The sequence below is a fragment of the Muscardinus avellanarius genome (genome assembly GCF_963383645.1).
Source record: "Muscardinus avellanarius genome assembly, chromosome: 5".
In the NCBI taxonomy this organism is placed as follows: domain Eukaryota; kingdom Metazoa; phylum Chordata; class Mammalia; order Rodentia; family Gliridae; genus Muscardinus; species Muscardinus avellanarius.
The window spans coordinates 363350-382405 of record NC_137790.1 but is presented as its reverse complement, the minus strand read 5'-3'; the positions used below and the strand labels follow the sequence as shown (position 1 = coordinate 382405).

Here is a 19056-nt window from a genome sequence, read left to right as displayed (position 1 = left end):
TGTACCTACACAGCTGCTTTCCCTCTCTGGGATCGAGATGTGGTGCCAGCTCTGTGCTGTTGGCTGTGTAGCTTCTCCACTGGGTAGCCATTGCTCTTGGCTCCTCCGGTCTGCTCCCGAGCAGGAGCCTCTCAGTGTGCCATCAGCCTGTCCTTGCCTCGTGTGGTAGCCGTGGATGGGGTGGCGCCCTTCACTGCCCATGAGTGTGTGTGGCGTTCTGTGCCTTTGGATCCGTGCACCCCGCAGCGTTGTTCCTGGCCTGCCCCTGTCCCTGTCCTTGGCAGGTGGCTTGGGGCAGGCACTGGAGCTAAGGGGTTCCAGCTGGTGTGCTTCACCTGTTGGTCACTTCTCAGCCACACAGCATGATTGCCAAGGTATGTGGCACAGCCACCTGCCACCTGCCACCTGGACTATACCGCTGAGACACTGAGGTTTTGTTTTTAGAGAGAAATATATAAGAAAGGTTTTTTCCTGCTCAGTAACTAATATTTTTTTGAATGACCAGATACAGGTGTTTTGTTTGTTTTGATTTTTGTGGTGCTCAGATTGAACCCAGAGGCATTCTACCTCCAAACTACACCCCAACTCTATTTTATTTTTTATTTGGAGACAGGTTCTTGTGAAGTATATGTGAACCTCACTAAGTTGCTGAAGCTGGCTTTGAACCTGTGACCTCCTGTCTCATCTTCACAAGTACTGGGATTACAGGTGTGCACCACCATTCCTGGCCAGATACAAGGATTTAGTTTTGAATTTTCTGTGAGATGAATCTGACAGATTTGCCCCTCCCTTTCCCTGGCAGGTTGGGCTGGGCTTATTTACGTATTCTTTTTTGTAAGTGATGAATAATGGAGGAAAATCATATTAATCATTTTTGTCTTTAGGCATCCCATCCCTTGTTTGACTTTCACCATATTTTATTAAATGTAAACATGGAAATTCCAATGGGATTTCCCTGCAGCCACTTAAGCTTCTACTAAATAATCTTAGCAAGATTTCACACCTTTCCTCAACAGCTGAGAGGCCAAGTCCTGTCCTTAAGCCAGGAAGTAGAGGAGCGCCGTGCCGAGCTCGACAGGCTGCAGCAGAGGCGGGAGAGGGAGAACCAGGAGGGGGCCGCCCTCGTCGCCATGCTCAGAGCAGACGTGGACCTGTCTCAAAGGGAAAGGTCAGTGTGTGCCTTCGCGCTGGTGCTCAGCGGCCGCCCGCGCAGGTCGCTGTGCTGCTGTGGGCTTGCCGTGCACGTTGACATCTGATGGACAGAGAAGATTCTAAACATCCAGGGGAGTGCTGCAAGAGTGCACAGACACACCGTTCACAGGCCCCTTCTTTGCTTTACCAAGTCCTCACTTTGTGTGTGTGCTACTGGGGATTGAACCTAGGGATGTTCTACCTCTCAACTTCACCCCAGCTCTCTTTTATTTTTTATTTGGAAGCAGGCTATCACTAGGATGCTGAGGGTTTCACTATATTCCTAAGGCTGGCCTCAAACCTGTGATCCTCTTGTCTCAGCCTCCCAAGTTCTGTGTTTACAGGTGTGTGCTACCATGCCTGGCCCTCACATTGTGCTGTGTTACAAAAACATTACCTTCCTGTGAGGCCCTGTTGTAATCCCACAGTCCCATTTTCTCCCACCCAAACGTAGTTTCCTACTCCCTGTCCTGTGACTGTTCCTCAGGGTGCACGGGGTCGCGGGTCAGTGGTCTATGATAGGCATGCACTCTTGGGATCCTGGTTGGCCTGTGGCTTGGTAGGCAGCATCTTTCAAAGTAACCAGGGATCTCAAGCTCATGGGACAGTGGTGGTTGACCATGGTTTCCTGCCTCAGGCAAGCAGTCAGCGATGCCCTCAGGAGGCTCCTGGGTTTGTTTGGAGAGACGCTGAAGGCGGCCGTTGCTCTGAAGAGCCGGATTGATGAGCATGTGGGACTCTTCCTGGACCATGCAGGTGCAAAAGACACAGGCTTGGCTTCATCATCAGGTGCGTGTGTCAGGCCAGCCTGTCTGGGGACAGTGGGTTAGCAGCTGCTGTGCCAGAACACTCTCAAGAGTGCCATATTCCTTGTTTCTTGCCAGCGCCCACACTCAGAGAAGGGAAGGTTGGGCCTCGGTAGAGCCGTTGGGCATTTTAGGAGATGTACCCTCATTTTCTGCGTGTGTGTGTGCGTGCACGTGCTGGCTCCAAGGGCTGTGGCTGGGTCAGCATGCTTACCCAGAGAGCGGTGTCTGTGTTGGCTTATCTCACAGCTCAACCACTGGAGGAGATGTGGTCAGATGTGGCCCTAGAGTTGGACCGAACTTTGCCTGAAGGTGCAGAGATGTCTTCAGTGGCTGAAATTAGCAGTCATGTGTGTGAAAGCTTTTTCATGAGCCCTGAAAGCTCCTTGGAATGTGAACAGCCAATCAGGAGAGTCTACCAGAGCCTTGGCGTGGCTGTGGATGGCCTCCTGGAGATAGCCCTGGACTCCTCCAGACAGGTGAGGCTGAGGCACATTGTGGGGGCAGGTGGATAGGTGATGTGATACCTGATGCTATGGGCAGCAGTGCTCCCCTCACTCTGGGTGCTCTGCTGGGCACCATTCGTGTGCTGTGTGTGTGTGTGTGTGTGTGTGTGTGTGTGTGTGTGTGTGTGTGTGTGTGTGTTTGTTTGACAGAGACACTAGGGACTGAACTAGCAGTATTCTAACTCTGACCCACACCCTCAGCCCTATTTTTAATTTTTATTTATTTATTTTCGCAGTACTAGGGATAGAACCCAGGAGCATTCTACCTCCAAGCCACACCACCAGTCCTACTTTTTATTCTTTATTTTGAAACAGGGTCTCACTGAGTTGCAAAAGGCCTCATTGAGTAGCTTAGGCTATCCACAAACCACTATCCTCCTGTCTCATCTTCCCAAATGCTGGGATTACAAGCGTGCACCACCACACCCAGCTCCTTATTTATTTATTTATTTATGTATTTATGTATTTATTTATTTATTTATTTTTGCGGGTTTGGGGATGGAACCCAAGGGCATTTGACCTCTGAGCTACACCCACTGCCCTATTTTTTATTTTTTATTTTGAAATAGGGTCTTACTAAGTTGCAGAGGGCCTCACCAAGTAGCTGAGGCTGTCCACGAACCATCATCCTCCGGTCTCAACCTCCCGAATGCTGGGATTACAAGTGTACACCACCACGCCCGGCTTATATTTTTATATTTTGAAACAGGATCTTGTGGAGGGCCTTGCTATGTAAGCTGTAACCGCCAGCCGCAAACTTGTGATCCTCCTCTCTCAGCCTCTCAAGTACTGGAATTATAAGGATGCATCACCATTTCCGGCTTGTGTGATATTTCTAATAGCCAGCCTAGCATCATGGCCTATGAAGGGTTTTTTATTTTCCAGGTACATCTGACTCCTGGATGTGCCCTCTGTCCCTGCTCCACTGTGCATGTGGGGACAGTAACTCTTGGTGCGTCTGAGTGCTCACTCGTTGCCTTTGCTGTTGTTTGTGATCTTTGTGACTGCCCACAGTGTTCTCACGCACACTTCTTCCGTAGTCTTTTCTCACCCGAAATTCTGAAAGAAACCATCTTCCTGTGCATGACATGCAGAATCTCTATTTAATTGAGAGAAATTCCAGTTCCACGTGGAATGTGTCTATATTTAGAGATTATCACTAAGAAAGGACTTACTTTTGTTAACCCTCCTAGCACCTTTTAGGTACTCAGAAAGGACATTAAGAGCATATTAAAAAGATAAGAGAGCTGAGTGTGGTGGCTCAGGCTTGTAATCCCAGCATTTGGGAGGCTGAGACCAGAGGATCACAGTTCAAGGACAGCCTCCCTTAGGCCCTTTGCAACTCAGTGAGACTCTCTTTCAAAATAAAGAATAAAAAATAGGGTTGGAGGTGTTGCTTGGAGGTAGAATGCCCCTGTGTTCCATCCCCAGTACCTCTAAATACATACATACATACATACATACATACATATATACATACATACATAGAGAGCTCTGAGTTAGCCCAGTTACATTGGCATTTCTGTGTGAGGCATTGCTTTGGTTTGAATCCTCTTTGGGTATTGAGAACTGGAGTTCTTTCTGGCTTCCTGCCTGCCTACCTTCTTTTTTTTCTTTATCTCTTTTATCTGTTTACTTATTTATTTTTAATTTATTTTTGTTGGTGCATTGTAATCATACATCACATTGGAATATAAGACTTGAGAGGATATACAAGCACACATCACCCAATTAGCCCTCATCCAGCCCCCATCCCATTCCCTCCCCCTCCCTCGATCCCATGCTTGTTTGGTGATTAACTTTGATACATACGTTTATGTACCTCCTGCTTTTTAAAGAGGCTCCATCCTCCCCTATTCCATACCCTCTGATTGGTCACCTTAGTTACTTCACTATAGGGCCCTTTCTATAGCTCGACCTCTTCCTGTTGCCCCTTTCCTCCTAGTTATTGCTGATTAGGGGAAGCATCTGGTTTTAATTTTCTGCGATATTTCTCTGTGCATGCCGTGTTGCAAATACCGATCCCACTCTTGATGGCCCCAGTTGTGGCCTGGCTACCCGGTGGACTGATCCAGACCTCGCTGGCTCAAGCAGCAGCCTTGCCTCATGGGAGGCCCCAGTTCTGGCCTCACTGGCCCTGACACTGGCTTAACCCCTCAGCTGGCTCCTCTCCCAGCCTCAGAGGCCCCAGCACCGGCCTTCCTCACGGCAGGCTCCGATGTTAGCCGATGGCCCCGGCATCGGCCTAACCACTCGGCAGGCTCCGATCCAGGCCTCGGAGGCCTCAGTAGGCCTTGCCTCACGGAAGGCTCCGATGCCGGCCAGTGGCCCCGGCACCAGCCTAACCTCTCAGCAGGCTCTGATCCCGGCCTCGGAGGCCCCAGCACTGGCCTTGGCTCACGGTAGGCTCTGATCCCGGCCTCGCTGGCCCCAGCACCGGCCTTGCCTCACGGCAGGCTCCAATCCCGGCCTCACTGGCCTCAGCACTGGCCTAACCCCTCGGCAGGCTCCGATCCCGGCCTTGCTGGCCCCAGCATCGGCCTAACCCCTCGGCAGGCTCCGATCCCGGCCTCGGAGGCCCCAGCACCGGCCTTGCCTCACGGCAGGCTCCGATCCCGGCCTCGCTGGCCCCAGCACCGGCCTAACCCCTCAGCAGGCTCTGATCCCAGCCTCGGAGGCCCCAGCACCGGCCTTGCTTCGCAGCACTGCCTACCTTTTTTCCCCCAAAATTCTTTCTGTGCACCTGCCGGTCCTCTGAGGAACTGGACACACTTTTGATGATTCCGTGTATAGCTGAATCCCCACATCCCTGCCATGTTTGATGTGTGATGGAGATGTCTAAGAGACTGCCAGGGACTCAAACCTCTTGATTAAAATCTTGCCCATGCAGGATATATTCTTTGGGAGGAGGTGGGGCATTCTGAGGGAAGTGGGTGCTTCCCTGTCGCAGTGACCAGAGCAGAGCCCTGCAGGAGGCAAGGAAAGCCCATGCAGGGATAGCAAGAAAGAGGCTGTGAGTGGATTGGGTCAGCGGGCCCCCGCAGGGCTGTGGGGTGATGGGTGAGTGGCCTTTGGTACAGGAAGGTGGGGGTAGATGTTTGAGAGGATGGGAGATAGAGGAGGTAGCCTGTGGATGATAGATATATAAGAGCTGGCCTCCAGACCACTTTCAAAGAACCAGAAGAACTCATTAGAGGTCAGTGGACTTCTTGAGCCCCAGGAAACACCAGAGTTGTGTTAACTAGTTGGGGGCCACAGGAGCCCTGGTCCTGGATGCTGAGCTGTCCTTCCATGTCAGGAGTGCAGAGATTCATCTGGCCCCATAACCAGCTGCCCTGGACCTGGTGTACATTCTGGGGAGTGCCAGGAGGAAGAGAGGAGAGGGGGCCAGGGCTGAGCCAGGAGGTGGGCAGGAAAGGAGACTGACGAGAGACTGGTAGCCATGTAAGGGGCTGCCCTGGTCATATGGCCCTAGGCATCAGAGTGATGCTGGGAGGTGCCTGGCACCGCGCCCTACACTTGTCCTGCCCTGTTCAGAGTGATGGCCAGGAGTCTATGGGTAAAAGTAGAATTTTGCTGGCACCAACTTAAACTTTGGTTTTTTATATGCAGTCCTGATTCTCTAATGTTTTAACAGCTGGAGGAAGCACGTCAGATTCATTCTCAGTTTGAAAAAGAGTTCAGTCATAAGAATGAGGAGGTCCTCCAGAAGCACCAGGAGCTGCTGGGATGCCTGAGAGAAGAGAGCACTGCCAAGGATGAGCTGGCGCTGAAGCTGCATGTGGCTGAGGGTGAGCAGCCTGGCCTGGCTGGCACAGTGAGACGAGGCAGAAACAGCGTTACTGGAGAGCTTGTTAGGAGTCGCATTTTTTTCCTTTTTTTCTTTCTATTTCTGGTGGTGCTGGAGTTGAACCTAGAGGCACTCCTCCACTGAGCTATACCCCAGAACTTTTAATTTTTTATTTTGAGACAGGGTCTTCCTAAGTTGCCCAGCCTGACCTCATACTTGCAATCTTCCTGACTCAGCCTTCCAAATCCCTGGTTTTTTAGGTATGTGCCATCATTCTCAGCAGGAGTAGGGATATGTGTATATATGTATGTATGTATTTATGTATGTATATATTTTTTTTTTGTGTGTGTGTGTGTGGTACTGTGGATGGAGCCCAGGGGCTTTTCTACCTCTGGGCTATACTCCCAGACCCATTTTATATTTTATTTGGAAACAGGGTCTCACTAGTTGCTGAGAGCCTCACTAAGTAGCTGAGGCTGGCTTTGAATCTGTGCGATGGTCCTGTCTCAGCCTCCCAAGCGCAGGGATTACAAGTGTGCACCACCACACCCAGCTTATGTATGTATTTTGAAACAGGGCCTCACTGAGTTACTTAGACTAGCTTTGAATCCGTGATCCTCCTGTCTCAGTCTTTCAAGAACTAGGCTTACAAACATGTGCCACCATGCACAGAAGTAGATTTTTTTTGCGGTACTGGGGATGGAACCCAGGGGCATTCTACCTTTGAGCAACAACCCCAGCCCTATATTTTATTCTTTATTTTGAAACAGGGTCTCACTGAGTTGCAAAGAGCCTCACTAAGTAGCTGAGTCTGTCCGTGAACCATGATCCTCCTGTCTCAGCCTCCCAAATGCTGGGATTACAAGTGTGCACCACCATGCCCAGCTAGAAGTAAGATTTTTTTAAAAAAGTAAAATGTATAAATAAATTGGTGTAAGACCCCAGTGACAATTCTCAGTGGACACAGTTACATTTGGGGGTGTGGTGGTGGCATGGGCAGTATTGTTGGCAGGGTTATTTTGAGGACTGAGACAGACCCATGAAGTGACCACCCGTCACTTGGCACTGAGGGCCCTGCTCTTTGGGTCAAAGGTGTGGGGTGTCTGTGGCACACTGTCCCTCCAGCAGCCACCATTGTGCTCAGCACAGGACAGGGAGGGTCACTCGCTGTCTGGAGGCCTCTCCTCTCGGGTGGTTGGACCCTGTGTCTGCTCACCAGTGCTGCAGCGTGACGTGCAGGTACTCGGGCAGGCACTCTTGGTGGGCATACCTCCCTCTGCCTTTGCTCCTCCAGGGCTCTGAGCATCCTGCCTCAGCCAGTCTCTTCTTCAGGTCTCCTTGAGGGATTCAAGGTGGAGAAAGCTGATCTGCAGGAAGCGCTGGGCCGGAAGGAGGAGTCAGAGCAGCAGCTGGTCCTGGAGCTAGAGAGCCTGGGCCGGGAGCTGGAGAAGGTGGCTCGCGAGCTGACCGAACTGCGGGAAGAGCGCTCTGCCCTGTTGAGCCAGAGGGACACGTGGGCTGCGGAAGCCGAAGCTAGAGAGGCTGGTAAGGACTAGATTCCAGAACTTCAGTCAGATCTGGGCTGGGGTAACTAGCCCCAGCTCCCATGGAAGTGACACTCTCATGGTGAAAACACAGCGTGAGGGCTTGTTTCTGAGGAGTCCTGTGTGTGGGAATCTGCGCCGGTGCTGGCTTTAGAGGGGTGGTGGTGGATGCAGTGCCCACGTGCCCCATGGTGGTCCCGAGGCTCTGGGGGCAGCAGGTTAGAGCTCTGAATCCCAGAAAAATTGCCTTCTCTGAAACGAGTGACCAGGTGTGGTGGTGCTTGTGATCTCAGTACTTGGGAGATTGAGACAGGAAGACTGCAGGTTTACAGCCAGCCTCAGTAACTTAGTAAGGATCCTCAGCAACTTAGACTCTGAAAATAAAAAAAAATAAAACAAGGCTGGGGGTGTAGCTTAGAGGTAGACCTCCTCTGGATTTAATCCCTCGCATCAAAAATAAAATAAACAATAAGCCGGGCGTGGTGGTGCACACTTGTAATCCCTGCGCTTGGGAGGCTGAGACAGGAGGATCACGCAGCCTCAGCTACTTAGTGAGGCTCTCAGCAACTTAGTGAAACCCTGTTTCCAGATAAAATATAAAAAATAGGTCTGGGAGTATAGTCCGGAGGTAGAAAGCCTCTGGATTCCACCCCAAGCACCACCACAGATAAATAAATAAATAAATAAATAAATAAATAAATAAATAAATAAATAAATAAATAAATATTGAAAGTGTCTGCTATTAGCCCTGATTAGGAAATATAGTTTTGATAAAATCAGTTCATATATTTTTGGTCTTTTAGACATTTTAGTCTTAAAGTCTTAAAATGAAATGATTAAACATAAGAAGCTTAAACATTGTGTTTGTAGGTCAGTGCTGATTTATTCAAGATAGTTCTGTGTCTGTCTGAAGGCTTCCCCAGGTCGTGGGGGATCTTCCTGAGGGGCCTTCTCGCCGGCGTGGTGGCCAGCCTCAGCTGCTTAGTGAGGCCCTCTACAACTTAGTGGGACCTTGTTCAAAAATAAAGAATAAAAAATAGGGCTGGAGGTTGTGGCTCAGAGGTAGCAATGCCCTTGGGTTCATTCCTTAATACCACAAAAAATAAAGAGGACTGGGGGGTATAATTATTGTAGAAAGCCTCTGGGCTCAGTCCCCAGTACTTCCAGACTTCCTCCTCTTGCTCACTTTCTTTTACACATCTCTGACACTGTCTTATTTCCTTTTTTATATAAATTCCTGATGTTAAAATATTATACTGGCTTTTCCCATGTGTATATCTTTTTTGGTCCCATTTTATTTTATTTTACTTTAGTTTATTTATTTTATTTTACTTGATAATGGACAGTGGGTAATGAACTGAGGGGCATTCCACCTCGGAGATACATCCCCAGCCCTCTTGATTTTGGATTTTGAAACAGGGTCTTGCTAGGTTATTACGAGTCTCACTGAATTTGCTGAGGCTGGTTTAGAACCTGCAAGCCTTCTGTCTCAGCCTCCCAAGTTTTGGGATTCGTTTATTTTATTTTATTTTTGTGGTACTGGGGATTGAACTCAGGGACATCCTACCTTCAAGCTACACTCCTATCCCTATCTTATTTTGAAATTGGGTCTTGCTAGGTTGATGCGAGTCTTGTTACTTTCTAAGGGTGTTAATGAACCTGTCATCCTCCTGTCTTGGCCTCCCACGTACTGCTGTTACAGGTATGTGCCACCATGCTTGGGTTGCTGAGAGTTTCTTCTAAGTTGTGAGGCTGGTCTCCATATTGGGATCCTCCTATCTCAGCCTCCCAAGCACTGGAATTACAGGCATGTGGCACTACACCCTGCCTCAATGACTTTAAAAACCTCATCCATACCTGGTAGTGTACACCTTAATCCCTGTACTTCAGAGCTGGGACAGGAGGATCACAGGTTCATGGCCAACCTCAGCAACTTAGGTGCTGTTTCAAAATAAAATAGGGCTGGGGTGTAGCTCAGAGGTAGAATGTCCCTGGGTTCCATCCCCAGTGCCACAAAACAAGAAACAAAAACAACTGACCAGTACAGGTTCCCCGCAACTGACCACTACAGGTTCCCCGTAGCACAGCTTGCCCACAGGGCAGCACCGTGGCAGAGCTGAGCCTGTGAGTTGAGGGCTGGTTGTTGGGTCCCTCCCGGTCTCAGCAGGCTCCTCCACTGCTGTGCCGCGTCACCGGCAAGCCCTTGCTGCTTCTTGGGGGTCTTCTTGGTGGGCTGTCCTTTGGCACTGCCATGCGTGCCTCAGTTTCCCCCAGCCTCTTCCTCCTCTGCTCGGTGCTGCAGTTCTGTGCACATTCACTCCCAGGCAGCCCTGGCTGCCCCGTGCTGGCAGGGTTTCCAGGTGAGCTGTGCTCCCTTCAGGGCTCTGTGAATGTGGACTCACCGCGGTCTCTGGGGCGTTCAGCCGTGCCCACCGCCCATGTGAGCCTCTTTCTCTGTGCAGAGTGCTGCGGCTGCCTCCGGGGTGCTGTCGTTTGTCCTGCTCGTTTCGTTTCTCTCAAAGTCAGTGCCAGCGCCCTGGGCAGTCTTGCAGCCACCGCAGGCAGCACCCTCTGCTTGCCGCTCCTTTCCCTCGTCCAGGGCTTCTATCTCCATCTCTGAGACGCTCTGCATTTCCCTTTGTAGGCACTCCTAACATGGCAGAACACAAAGACTCAGGTTTGTAAGAATAAGCATTTTCTGCATGATGTGCTATATGTTTGCATCAGATTTTTGTTTTGTTTTCTTTTTGTTTTTTGTACTGGGAATTGGACCCAGCGGCTGTTCTGTGTAGGAGTTTTTTTTTTTTTTTATTCTGAAATAGGGTTTTGCTGAGTTGCTGAAGCTGGCCTCCAATCTCTGATCCTCCCGTGTCTGCCTCCAAGTACTGGGATTACAGGTGTGTGCCACCACTCCTGGCTTTGCCTCAGAGCTCGTAAATTATCAACTAAAGAGGGAAAGTTCTTCAGAACTTTTGTGGCAAACTGTTAGACAAAATGATACTATAATCTTCCATATTCATTTATAAAATTGGCAAAGTTGTTTCATTTTAGTTCTGTAGCAAAATAAAGCACTTATAAACAATCACTGTAGTTACTGAGCTCCAGGTATGCCATTTTGCTGGGATCATGTCTGTGACAGTTGTAGTTGTTCCTCCGGGAAGGTCTCCAGGTGAGGGGCTGGGCCTTCCTGCAGGTCTGAGCTCCACTGGACCTCCGCAGGCCTTCTGCATGGTGCATTTGCATGTGGCTGTGAATGGGGTGGGGCTTAGGCCAGGCCCCTTTCTTCCTGCCAGTATGTGGCCTGGGATGGCCTTGCCGGGGATGGCACAGTCGGTTTGTCTCCCCTCCATCTGTCTTTTCCGCCAGGTAAGCCATACTTCCCTCTTGAAGATTACAAATGACACTATTACGATAGCATGCTTAAGGCTAATTTAGGATAATTGCTTACTTATTAGCATGAAGATTTATTGAGAATTTTATGATAATGGTAATGATAGTTTGTCATAAAAGATTGATAGTTTTGAAAGCTGGTGAAATGTTAATAAGAATTTTGGTCGGACATGGTGGTGCACGCTTGTAATCCCAGCATTTGGGAAGCTGAGACCAGAGGATCGTGGTTCGCGGACAGCCTTAGCTACTTAGTGAGGCCCTCTGTAACTCAGTGAGACCCGGTTTCAAAATAAAGAATAAAAAATAGGGCAGGGGGTGTAACTCGGACGTCAAATGCCTTGGGTTCCATCCCCAAACTCTCAAAAAAAAAAAAATTTTTTTTTTGCTCTATTTTCTGAGCTACACCCCCAGTCCCCATTTGTTTTTTATTTTTGAAACAGAATCTTGCTAGGTTGCTAAAAGACTTGCTATGTTGCTGAGGATGTCCTAAAACCTGTGATCCTCCCAAGTACTGCAATTATAGGCAATGCCACCATGCCTGGCTATAAGAACTCTTGGACTTGGTATTTCAGTTTTGGAGAGGCACTTGGATTCAGCACTAGCAAGTTTCTTTTCTTTTCCAAGATACTTGTTTACCTGTGGTTTCAACTTGCTCAGTGCCTCATCAGTGAGTGTTCTCGTCCATCTTAGGTGGATATAACAATACCTGAGACTGGGCAGTTTATAACTAACAGAAATTTACCTCTCATGGTTTTGGAGGCTGGGGAGTCTAGGGTCAGGGCGCCCATAGGTCTGGAAGCTGTCTTCTACCACGGCGCCTTGCACACCATGAGAAAGGGAGAGAGAGATGCCCCTTCCCCAAAGCCCCTTTATTGAGGTGTTAAACCCACCTGTGGTGATGGAGCTGTCCAGACCAATGCCCTATAAAAGGCCCCCTCTGCATACCCTGATGATGGGAATTAAATTTCACCCTGAATTTTGAAGGGGACCAGCTGTAGCTCCTGGTAACTGGCGGGCTTTCCTTCGAGGTGAGGCACTGCCGGGATTGTGTTGAGTGGTCTGCTACTTGCGGCCTCGGCACACCCGAGCCGAGTGTGAGCGGAGACTGCAGCCCTGCACACTGGGGGTGCGCATGCAGATGGGATGTCTAGAAAGCTGACCAGCACCTCACTGAGGCACCAGGGTGTAGTCTTCATAGGCTTCTGAAGTTTTTACTAGAGCAGATTTTCACTTAAAAGATGTAGTTTTTATTTTTCAGAGATAATTTGTCTTTATTTTCACAGGGTGTTTGACAAAACTATGGGTGTGTTAGTTTGATGAAGACAGCTGGTGCTGGCCCTTGGTTAACATTGATGTCTGTGGTGGCTCCTGCCTCTGCCCTGTCACTGTCCTGAGGAAGAAAAGGTTTCAGGGGGGAATGAGGCCTCTGTGGTGTCACGTGTAGGAGTCTCTTGGGCCCATCCTTCAATCCCGGCCTCCAGGGAGGCTGGCTGTGGTGACTGCTCTTTCCTGGGTGCCTCTGCCAGCTGCACGTGGGTCCCATAGCAGTCCTGTCGAGGTCTGGTGCTGTTTTGTACTTGGTCACCATCAGGAGGTGCACGCTCTGCGAGCCCCACTCTGTACAGGCCGTGCTGAGTGGGGTGCCTCCCTGTCTCTTTTCTTGGCACCCTCAGAACTACAGAAGGAAGTGGAGTCTCTAACCAAGGAGCAGTTTGAGGCCAGGGAACAGTCGGAGAAGGACCGAGCAGCCCTACTCTCACAGATGAGGGTCTTAGAGTCTGAGCTGGAGGACCAGCTTGTGCAACACCAGGGCTGTGCCAAGCAGGCTGAAGTGGTGACTGACCTGCAGCAGCAGCTGGCTGCTCTGGACAAGCATCTGCGGAACCAGCGGCAGTTCATGGACGTAAGAAGTTTGGAGGCTAAGTTCTGTTCATGTCTGAGAGTTACCACTGTAGTGTCGGTGGCTTCTACAGTACCCTGCTGTAGATCAGCACTGTGCTCCCCTGGACAGATAGGCAGGCTCCTGTGTCACCCTGACCCTTGGTGATAATCTCTCCACATTTTGTGAGGGAGGTGCTGAGGGAAGATTCTGCCGTCCTCGTGGCCCATGTTACCTCCTGTGGTCTTGGGAGATGTTTCTAGTAGTTGGGCTGTTGTCCTGCAGACCAGGAGGTGCCTGCGCCTGGCCTGCTCCTGGGTCATTTCCTTAGGACTGGGCTACCTGCTCTTAACCATGGCTTCCTGTTCACCACTTTCAAAACTTGTCAGTGGCTGAGCTCTCCTTTGCATTTCTTCTGAGGGGCTCTTCCTCAACTTTGTTTTACAAACATGAGCGTGAGGAGGGGCTGGTGGTGGGTGTGGACGTGCTCACGGGGCCCTGTTCCCAAAGGCTGCCTCTTATTGCAGGAGCAGGCCACTGAGCGGGAACATGAGCGTGAGGAGTTCCAGCAGGAGATCCAGAGGCTAGAGGGCCAGCTCCGCCAGGCAGCCCGGCCGCGGTCCCGGGGCCCCCGCGACAGCCAGGTAGGCCAGCCCCATGGGCCCTGTGCACGGGGTGCCTCCTCTGCAGTGTTTTCAGCATTTTTCCCTTTTACGTTTTGCCTTCCATGTCCTTGGGAACGACAGTGCGCCCAGCTGGATGAGGAGGTAGGATGGATGAGCGCCTCTGCTTTTTCCCTGCTGCGTAGCTGGCATGCGCTGCTCTGGCCACAGCTGGCCCTCGCCCTGCATGGCTGGGGCTGTGAGGCGGGCTGTGTGCACCTTCCCACTCTCATTTCCTTCTGCTCAGGTCTGTGGGTCTGCATCCTCTTGTCTGTGGTGGCTATGCGTAGTTGTTTTACTGATTCTTTTTTAAAATTACTTATTTTGAGGAAAGAGTGGGTTTCCATGGACTGGTAAGACTCAGAGAGAGCCTTTGTTTCCAGTGGCCACAGCCTGCAGAGCTAGACTCCAGCATCACAACCTGCAGTGGGACATGGAGCTCTGTGCCCTCCACAGCCCACCCCTCTGGATTCCAGGCAGCCGTCTGCCCTGTCTCTGTAGTGGGATGCAGACGGAAGCATGCGCATAACCTCTTGGGAATGGGTTCTCCTTCCTCTCTCTCTAGAGATTGATGCAGGTTGTTCTTGTATCCATAGGTCATTTTTTTTATTGCTGAGTAGTATTTGTTTCTTTCTGTAAAAATAAGCTTTAATTTACTAACACATTTTGTATTATATTTTTGTTTTTATGGGTTTTTTATTTTATTTTTTATTTTTATTTTTGGTGTGTGTATTGTACTGGGGATTGAAACCAAGGGCATTCTACCTCTGAGCTACACCCCCAGTCTTATTTTGTTGGGTTTTTTTTTGTGTGTGTGTGGTACTGGGGGTGTAACCCAGGGGCTTTCTACCTCCGGGTTATACTCCCAGACCTATTTTATATTTTATTTAGAAACAGGGTCTCACTAAGTTGCTGAGGCTGGCTTCGAACCTGTACGATCCTCCTGTCTGTCTCAGCCTCCCAAGCTCAGGGATTACAAGCGTGCGCCACCACGTCTGGCTTTTGCTGTTTAATTGAAACAGGATCTCATTAAGTTGCTATGCTGAGGCTGGCTGCAAACCTTTGATCCTCCTGCCTCAGCCTCCCAAGTACTGAAATTACAAGCATGCACTACCACACCCAGCTTTAATTTTTTAATATTTTGTGTTTATACTGGAGATTGAACCCAGGGCACTCTACCTTTGAGTTACAACCCCAGCTCTATTTATTTTTTTATTTGAAACAGTATCTAACTTAAGTTGCTGATGCTGGCCTCAAACCTGCATTCTGCCTATCCCAACCTCCCTAGTATTGGGATTATAGGAGTATACCAGCATGCCAGGCTCATGCATGTTTTTAAAGAGAGAACTGTGTGCTATTTTTTTTGATATGTTTCATTGTACAACTGACATATAGAGACTTTTTTTTGGTGGTACTGGGAATTGAACCCAGAGGCATTCTACCTCTGAGTCACACAACTCCCTACTCTCGCCCCCCAGCCCTTTAAAAAAAACTTTTTTTTTTTAAATTTTAAAACAGGCCGGGCATGGTGGCACACGCTTGTAATCCCAGCATTCGGGAAGCTGAGACCGAAGGATCGTGGTTCGCGGACAGCCTCAGCTATTTAGTGGGCCCTCTATAACTCAGTGAGACCCGGTTTCAAAATAAAAGAATAAAAATTAGGCCAAGGAGTATAGCTCGGAGGTCAAATGCTCCTGGGTTCCATCCCCAGACCCACAATAAATAATAAATAAACTTTAAAACAGGGTCTCACGAAATTGCTGAAGCCTGCTTCAAGCCTGCAATCCTTCTGTCTCAGCCTCCCAAATGCTCGGATCACAGGAGTGTGCCATCATGTCGGCCAGTGTTTTTGTCAATTGCTTTGTGTGTTTTTTTGCTTGGAAGATGATTGTTTTTTAATGGTCTGTTGTATTTCTCATGCATTTTTTGTTGTTTTAGATTGAAGTGTTACAAGAAAAATTGAGAGAAAAAACAGATGAATTTAATGAATTGGTTATAAAGAAAGAGTTAGCAGATAGACAAGTATTAATTCAGGAAGAAGAAATTAAACATCTTGAGGAGACAAATGCTAACAGCAGAAGACAAGTGGCCCAGCTCCAGGAAGAACTGGAAAAACAGAAAAAATTTGTGAAAAAATTACAGGTAAAGCAGCTGTGTGCACACCTTGTGGAGTGCGCCCTGGGCGGTGGGCTGGAGGGCGGCTTGGGCCACACCAGCCCATGGCCCCTTTTCGTGTGCCACCTGCCTGTTGTGGACCAGGGGTGTGCTGAGGGCTGCTGCCAGCAGGCTTACTGTTTTTACCAGGGCAGAGTGCTGCCTTTCCAGGAAGCAGTCCTGCCTCCTTTGTCAGCATTTGGCTAAAAGGAATTGAACTCTAGACTTCTTGTTTATTTTATGTTTCTGGAGGTTAAAGTGTCACTTGACAAATGCGGCCCAAGGAGGCTTGGAGAGTCAGACACAGTCCTGCTCAAGGCTGACAGGAGAGCTTTTGTCAGGGAGTGCTGGTGGGCACGTGCACACCGCTGAACTCTCCAGGATGTAAGCTTCCTGGAGGGGATGCCTCCAGCGCCTGCCTAGCTGCCTCCTGAGTCCCCTGACCCCTCCCTTAGCCCAGCCCGCCGGCCCTGGGCGCCCTGAGAGATCGCTGATGGGTGCTTCTTCCCGCACTCATTGACGCTGCATCTCTTCACTGAGCTTAATAGGTGCTGGGGACTTGGAAAACGCCTTTTCCCTTTCCCAAATTAGATCACATATACAACTTTATACGCCAGTTTCTTCCCTACCTAATGTATTATGAACATTTTCTCCATATTAATGACCTTTGAAAACTTCAACAACTTTTAATATCCCTCATATGGATACATGTTATCCACGTCTTATTTCTTGCCAACATTTTAAAGTTGGTAGTAGCCTTGTGAATATTTTTGAGAATGGAGTACACACACAGCATGGCTGTCTCCAAGGGGTCCCAGCAGGAGCTCAGCTGAGCTCTGTCCAGCATGTGCTATCTGGAAAGCCACTGGGCACAAGTGTTCATGGGTGAGCCCAGGTGTGCATGGGTGAGCCCACTTCTTCAGGAGAGTGGAGCATGGCCTATATGGTGACAGCAGTTTGAGGCTCTCCGTTTCCTTAAGTATCTACCTACAGTAAATCCGCTCTTTCTTAAATAGGGTAAAGAGGACCTAAAGGAGCTGCAGATGAGTGACTTGCTGCTGGGGCCCGTGTCGCAGCCCAGGTCCGCGGAGGGCGGGCGGCCCATGGCTCCGTGGGGCTGCTCTGCTGTGGATCCAGAGGTGCAGGCAGAGGTGCTCCTGCAGCGCGAGATGGAGGTGAATGCAGTGTGGGTGCAGGACTGCCGTGGAGGGCTGCTTGTCCTTGATGGCCCTGGGCACCGCTGAGCTTAAGTCAGGTGTCCAGAGACGGGCCACGTGTGACTAATGTGTATTTTTCATAGGCTAGCAATACATATATTTTCACATCTTCCAGAGTTATTTTGATAATCATAAATCCATTTGAATATTAGATAATTTTCAATACTTTGATTTTATTGAAGGTTTTGGAATTAAAAGAACAGCTAGAAAAGACTAAAGATGACTTAGTAAGTAAAAACGAAGAAATACTACATCTGAACTTAAAACTCGATATGCAGAGCCATCCCCCTGCCCTCAGCACTGAAGAACGTGAAGAGGAGAATGCCACTTTAAAGGTGAGCTGTAGACCTCCACCAAGACCCCAGTTCCTGCTGGTTATTTAAGTGCAGGGGCCACCGTCAGACACCTGTGTGCCTTCCCCCAGAGTGAGAGGAGGGACCTGCTGGCAGGCAGGAAGCTCACAGGCTGCCTGTGGAAGCAGCTTTTTGGGGATCTCGAGTTGAGAGCCAGCAGTCTGCTCTGCTTCCTGCTTGTAGCCTGTGAGTGAGGTGTGCCGGAGGAACTTGTTTGGGTGAAGTCCCAGGCACATCCTCGTGATAACAGGCAAGAGGTGCACCCTCAGGTGGCCTTACAGGTGCAGACTCCCAGCACTGGAGGGGAAGCCTGCTTTTGCATCTCCACAGTAGTGTAGCAGTGCTTCTGAGCAAAAGCAGCAGCTTCTCTGTAACCGATGGTATGGGAAGAAGACGTGCATTTAGGGATGGCCTTGACTGCGCTGTGCTAGCTTGCTCTCTGGTTCTGCTCTGAGCCAGCAGTGTGGGAGGAACTCGGGAGTGTTGCTGTGCCTGGCGCCTGTGCGTTTGCTTCTCTGTATGCTGCGGTACCTGGATGCAAGGAGGTTTGCGCTGCCCCTCGAGGTAGCTCGTCCTTCTTTGTCGCCGACTAATCTCAGTTGGGTCCTTATTGTCAGCTCCCGGTCAAATCCTCAGAAAGATGGGGCAAAAGGCAGGTGGAGTTCTGCAGAAACCTATCTGCAGCGATTCCTTTCCCTCTATGAATTCCCTAAGTTTTTGGGTACGACGCTTGGGAAAGAAATCTGAGGTGGACAAAGGCTTCTTGAGCCAATGACACTTTATTACAAAAACCCCCCAAAATTTATACCCTTCACCAGTGAGATTAATAATAGGAGAAAAAAAAAGGAAAGGGAAGGGGGGCAATCACAGCAAAACAATAGTGAATTACATATAAACAAAGTAAATGACTAGTCCAGCATTTAGGAGATAAGCTCCGGATCTTTCTTCCGATATTGCAGCAGGGCAGGTCCAAAGGTAAATTCCAAAGGCAATACAGGCACGCCCAAGGCCCAGGGCTTGGAGAATACGCCTTCTCATGGAGTCTTCTTTTGCTTTATTTTTTGAAGTTTCCATCTATATCCATATGACAAGCATGGGGGGCTGTGGCGGTCCAGGGAGATGCGATGGGCGTCTCTCAGATCTCATCCGCCTTGCCTTCTGAAGTCTGAAAGCTTACAAAAACTCACAACACAGCTTGGCAAATAAGACACCACAAATAACACTGTGAAGTTCTTGGATTTAATTGTCAGATGTATTTCCTTGACTGCTGAACACTCTTTTTTAGACAAAAAGCCTATTAAAGGCCTATTGGTCTCTAATAATCCATTTCCTTATCACAAACCCTCTGCAACCTGCTTCTAACTTTCTAATTCCTTTCTTTCCCAGTCGGGACGTTCTTATGATAAGCTCTTCTTCATGAAAAAGTGCTTTCTTACTCTTACGGTATTTCCTTTCCTTCATACATATATATTTAGAATATCTGTCCTTTATTTTGTCATTTTCATTTCTAGCCATGCGGCATTCTCCCTGTTTCGGGGAACGCTCACACTGGGCGTGAAGGTCA

The 19056-nt window shown here is 49.3% G+C and overlaps 1 protein-coding gene across 1 annotated transcript in view; it reads left to right on the top strand.

Moving 5' to 3' along the window:
- Positions 1–362: 362 nt before the first annotated feature.
- PCNT (pericentrin) overlaps positions 363–19056 on the top strand; it is a gene marked incomplete at both ends in the record, with an annotated part of 31079 nt that continues 12385 nt past the window's right edge. Inside the window, 12 exons of the mRNA XM_080696008.1 lie at positions 363–374; positions 1017–1168; positions 1829–1980; positions 2247–2476; positions 6141–6294; positions 7626–7838; positions 12901–13130; positions 13634–13750; positions 13853–13873; positions 15707–15910; positions 16939–17097; positions 17322–17474. Of these exons, the coding sequence (XP_080552134.1) occupies positions 363–374; positions 1017–1168; positions 1829–1980; positions 2247–2476; positions 6141–6294; positions 7626–7838; positions 12901–13130; positions 13634–13750; positions 13853–13873; positions 15707–15910; positions 16939–17097; positions 17322–17474 (1797 nt within the window). The remainder of the gene's footprint in view (positions 375–1016; positions 1169–1828; positions 1981–2246; positions 2477–6140; positions 6295–7625; positions 7839–12900; positions 13131–13633; positions 13751–13852; positions 13874–15706; positions 15911–16938; positions 17098–17321; positions 17475–19056) is intronic.